At 61.5% G+C, this 5,197-nt stretch overlaps 2 protein-coding genes across 2 annotated transcripts in view; both read left to right on the top strand.

The window, feature by feature from the left end:
• The window catches only part of CCDC183 (coiled-coil domain containing 183), a 6,387-nt gene extending 6,126 nt beyond the window's left edge, over positions 1-261 (top strand). The window contains exon 3 of the mRNA XM_011957404.1: positions 169-261. Within this exon, the coding sequence (XP_011812794.1) occupies positions 169-261 (93 nt within the window). The remainder of the gene's footprint in view (positions 1-168) is intronic.
• The window catches only part of RABL6 (RAB, member RAS oncogene family-like 6), a 48,476-nt gene that overhangs the window by 9,444 nt on the left and 33,835 nt on the right, over positions 1-5,197 (top strand). Inside the window, exons 2-4 of the mRNA XM_011957280.1 lie at positions 376-498; positions 1,810-1,935; positions 2,069-2,123. Coding sequence (XP_011812670.1) covers positions 451-498; positions 1,810-1,935; positions 2,069-2,123 — 229 coding nt within the window. The 5' untranslated portion in view covers positions 376-450. The remainder of the gene's footprint in view (positions 1-375; positions 499-1,809; positions 1,936-2,068; positions 2,124-5,197) is intronic.

The following is a 5,197-nucleotide window of genomic DNA, read 5'->3' as shown; positions in this document are numbered from 1 at the left end:
CGTGTTAGCCAGGATGGTCTCGATCTCCTGACCTCGTGATCCGCCCGTCTCGGCCTCCCAAAGTGCTGGGATTACAGGCGTGAGCCACCGCGCCCGGCCGGAATTAGCCTTTTCTGCAGACCCTTTCATCACAAACTCTTTCAGTGTCTCTGGCTTGCTGGACCCTAGGTGGTGGAAGAGTTCACCAGCCCAGCACTGCCCACTCCCTGTGAAACACTTCCTTTCATCAGCTTTGTGCCCAGTGGGGAGCGGGGGAGGTGACCAGGGCCACAGAGAAGAACCTGTCACTGTTCTCAGGGCTCTTAGTCTGGAGATGAAAGCTGGGGACAACTGCAGCCCACTCTAGGGGCCACAAGAGAACCTCATTTAACACAGGTGCTGGCAGGATACCCCATCGAGCTGGACAAGTTGCAGAACCTCGTGGTCACCTACTGCACGGAGCTGTCGGATATGAAGATCATGTCCCAAGACGCCATGATGATCACGGATGAGGTCAAGGTGAGCTCAGGGCCCAGGGCTGGGGGCCCTCCAGGGCCGGCTCTCTTGCATCTTCGGATGAGGTCAAGGTGAGCTCAGGGCCCAGGGCTGGGGGCCCTCCAGGGCTGGCTCTCTTGTGTCTTCCTGGCCAGGGTCCCTCAGGAGACCCCCACGCCCACACTGCCTACAATCCCTGGAAGGATCCAGTGACCAGCCCGGACAGCCTGCTCTGCTTACCCACTGGACAGAGCAGGTTCCACCAGGCACAGGAGCCATGAAGTAGAGGGAGAATTGGCCGGGCCAGGGCGGGGGTCACCCATTCACCCAGTCGGTGCCAAGGCCCCTGCAAGGCTCTGGGTATACAGCAGGGACCGGGACAGGCAGGCCCCGTCCTCCTGAAGTGGGTGGCACTCATCCAATAGTCCATGAAGAAATGCCACACAGCCCTAAGCCAGCTTGGCAGAGAGAGGTGGGGTGGCAGATGGCTTTCCAGGGAGGCAGTGCTCGAGCTGGGCTGAGGGAGTGAACCTGCAAAGGTCGGGGGTGGCCAGGGCTAGGGAGGAGGAGGTACAACTTGGGCAAAGGCCCTGGGCCAGGAGGGGCGTGATACAGGCAGCAGTGTGTGGCCAGGGCAGCGAAGGCTGCGGAGGCACAGGCCCCAGGAGTCCATGGAAGCAGCTGGGCCGGGGGCCCAAGGACTGACCTGGAGCCCTGGGAGGAGGTGGAGGGAAGATGTGCCCAGGTCTGTGCTTCAGAAAGGGTGCGCTCAGGCTGCGGGGACTGGAAGGTGCTGGGGCGGAAGCGTTGATCACCTAGGCAGGCCTGGGGTGGTGAAGGGGTGGCCAGGAGTGACGGAGCCGAGAAGTCCTCAAGAGGCAACCCCACTAAGCACTGGCAACGTTGAGTGGCGAGGGTGAGAGCAGTGTCTGGGATGCATGAGCAACGGTGGACAAATGGTGGTTTTAGCTACTCAAGGGCATGCTGGAAGAGGCCAGGTTTTGGGGAAGAGGATGAATCTGTTTTCAGGCAGGCTGAATCCACTTCTGTGAGTTCTACATGGACCTGGCCAGGAGGCAGCTGGGGGCCAGGGGCTGGAGGGCAGCAGAGTGTCTGGGCTGGCACATGCTCTGACAGGCATGGGCAAGGAGGGTCCTGAGCTGAGGGGCCACGGGCATGGCCATGAGTGGTTTAGGAAGACAGTGTGGCCAGTGGCCGGGGATGCAGTTCCGAAGTCTAGTAAGGTGAGGATGGCCAACTGCCCGCTGGCTTTAGTGCCATGAGGGGTCTTGTTGAGACAGCTCCCCAACCCCGTGCCCACCCACGTGTCCCCAGAGGAACATGAGGCAAAGGGAGGCGTCCTTCATCGAGGAGCACAGGGCGAGGGAGAACCAGCTCAACCAGCAGAAGAAGCTGATCGACAAGATCCACACGAAGGAGACCAGCGAGAAGTACCGCCGGGTGAGCCCCAGGCCAGGGCCCAGCCAGCTGCCCGTCCCCACAACAGCGGGGTGGACACAGGCTCAGGGCCACCACTCGGGCCCACTCCCTGACAAGGATGTCTCATCCCTTCCCCGCTCCCACCTCCCATCAGGGCCAGATGGACTTGGACTTCCCCTCCAACCTGATGAGCATGGAGACCCTGAAATGTAAGCGCTCAGCTCCCCACCTGCCCCCCAGCCAGGGTCCCAAGGAGAGGTCGGCACTGGCTCGGGCCAAGGGATCAGGTCAGCCTGAGGCCAGGTGTGACATGCAGTCGCCAGGGTGAAGGGAAGGACAGGTCCCTGCCTCTCCCCCCGAGAGGCTGAGAGCCTGCAGCCAAATGTGGCCTCAGAGATGCTGGCCCCAGCACCCAAGGGCCCGGTCCCCAGTGACGGCAGAGGATGAGCAACCTGACCCCTAAGCTGCCTCTGAGAAGTACCACTGGGCCCACAGTGCCATGCTATTCCGGGTCAGCCTCTGCTCTGGGGCTGCCTGGGGGGGTCCCTGCAGGGCTGGACTAAGGAGGGAGCAGGTAGGGCAGCAGGCACCTCTGAAGGACGCCTGTGCCTTGGGTGGCCTCCGCAGCAGCTGGGTAGGTACAGAGGTGTCTGATGGTCTTACACAGAGCCCCTGAGCCATCCCTGCATGCTGACTGCCCCTCCCCTCTGCTCTGCCAGTAAGGAGACAAGAGACCTCCACAGTGGAAATGGAATACCAAGCGGGCGTGACTGCTGTCGTGGAGAAAGTCAAGAGTGCTGTACGGTGCTCTCACGTCTGGGTAATGCCCCTGGCGCTCCCAGAGCATGGCAGGAGGGTGGCTGAGCCTCTCACGTCTATGTAATGCTCCCTGGCAATCCCAGGGCATGGCAGGAGGGTGGCTGAGCCTCTCACATCTGGGTAATGCCCCTGGCGCTCCCGGAGCATGGCCAGGAGGGTGGCTGAGCTGGGCTGGGGTCTGCAGGTGCTCTGGAATGGACACACAAAGTGGCAGCTCCCTCAGCCGCCCCAAATCCTTTTATCTTAATCCCATCTGCATTTATTATCATCAGGCCTTGAGTTCCCAACCACTGCCCTGACACAAGTTTGTCCACTGTCAGATAAGTGACTCGAGTGACACAGTGTCCCTCAGTGATGATCCCCTTATCTCTACACGAGGTTATCTACTCTCTCTGCCTGCCATGAGGGTCATGTGCAATGACACCCACAAAGCGTTTCACCCCTGCTGAGTGTGGTAGCACACACCTGTGGTCCCAGCTACTCAGGAGGCTGAGGTGGGAGGGTCGCTTGAGTCTGGGAGGTTGAGGCTGCAGTGAGCTGTGATCACACTTGTGAATGAGTGCAGAGAAAGTGCACTAGCCTCTGGGAGGGGCCCAGAAGAAACCAGTTCTGTGAAGCCCCCTCTGCCCACCTTCCTGGCCCACACCTGCTTCTCTCTCCCCTGGAATGGCCAGGACATCGCTGGCCGCTTCCTGGCCCAGAGGAACACGGAGGAGAACCTGGAGCTGCAGATGGAGGACTGTGAGGAGCGGCGGCTGCAGCTGAAGGCCCTGGTGAAGCAGCTGGAGCTGGAGGAGGCCGTGCTCAAGTTCCGCCAGCAGCCTAGCTCCATCAGGTGCCCCGGGCTTCTGGGGCTGTGGATCACCCACCACAGTCTCATGAAGGCCCCTGGGCTGCAGCCAGGCTGGGAGCTGGGAGTGTACCCACTGCCAACAAGCCTGTGTGTCCCACAGAGGGGCTGGGGGACTTGCACACACCTGAGCTTCTGAGTCCCTGACTCTAGCACAGAACCCAGCTCAAGACCAGTCTCCTGGGTGGCCCACCATGGCCCTCGGGCCTGTGCCCCTCACTGCTTTGTCCCTATTGCCTTCTGCAGCTTCAAGTCCATTGAGAAGAAGATGACAGACATGCTAAAAGAGGAAGAAGAGAGGCTCCAGCTCGCGCACAGCAACATGACCAAGGGCCAGAAGCTGCTGCTGACCATCCAGACGGGCATCGACAACCTCTATGTCCGGCTAATGGGCATCACCTTGCCTGCGACCCAGGTACCGGGAGTGAGGCGGAGCTGCCACACATAGGGTCCCTGGGCAGGGCCAGAGGGGAGATGAGACCCTCCTCCCGGCCTACAGAAGGAAGTGGTGCCCTCCGATACCCTCGATTTGAACAGCAAGCTGGCGTACTGCGAGGGGAAGCTCACATACCTGGCTGACAGAGTGCAGATGGTGTCCAGGACCGAGGAGGTAGCCCCGGGCTGGGAGGAACCTGCACAGCCCACGTCCCCTCAAAGCTGACAGCCCCCCGTTCAGAGTGTCTGCACGGCTGAAGGGGGTTTTGCCCTGCAGGGCGACACAAAGGTGAGGGATGCCCTGGAGTCCTCGACTCTGAAGGAGAAGTACACCACCAGGATCAGCTTTGAGGACCGGGAGGAGGATATGATCGGTACAGGCTCCGGAGCTGGGGCTCGGGCTGCAGGCGGGTGGCTGAAACAGAGGTCGGGGTGGCGCTGGCTCCCATCCCACCGGGATATCCTGGAGGGACAGCGGGGCTACAGGGTGCATCAGTTGTACCTGCAGGACTTCAATTGATGGAGGTGACTTAGTGATGCCATGGGGAGGCTAAAGCCACTGAAATACCTTATTAATTTCTCCGAAAGGAGGAAGCATGACATGCCAGACAGGCCCGCAGGAGAGGCACCAGGGCTGGAGCAGGGAGGAGGGCGGGGAAGGCCTGGGCCAGAGCCTCCACTGGGGTTTCCGCGGGAAAGGCTAAGCAGGGCAGTGTGAGCCGCTGAGGATGGGCTGCGCTGAGTCCTCCCGGCACACTGGGGCTGTCCCTGGGGCAAGGCACCTGGCTCGGGTCTGTAGAGAGCGGGGGTGATAGGCGGGTCGGGCGGCTGTGCCTGGGTGAGCTAGCCCCGTGTGCAAGCCGCTGCCTCCGCCCGCAGACACCTTCCAGTTCGCCGACGTGGACCACAGCTACGTCCCTTCGCGCGCCGAGATCAAGAGGCAGGCGCAGCGGCTGATCGAGGCGAAGCTCAAGGCGGCCAAGAAGAAGAAGAAGTAGCCCCGCCGCCCCGCTCCCTGCTTTGTTACACAAATAAACATTTTTCCAGGACTGCTGCGGACGCTGGGACGACCGGGGTCTCAGAGAGGAGCACCGGGCACGCAGGATTCTCGGAGAGGTTCTAAGGAAGGAGGCGGCCCGGGCCGGGAACTGCGCGCCAGAACCGTCTGCGCATGCGCCG

This window comes from Colobus angolensis, unplaced genomic scaffold (assembly GCF_000951035.1).
Source record: "Colobus angolensis palliatus isolate OR3802 unplaced genomic scaffold, Cang.pa_1.0 Scaffold44, whole genome shotgun sequence".
NCBI lineage: Eukaryota > Metazoa > Chordata > Mammalia > Primates > Cercopithecidae > Colobus > Colobus angolensis.
This window is presented reverse-complemented; position numbering and strand designations above follow the sequence as displayed.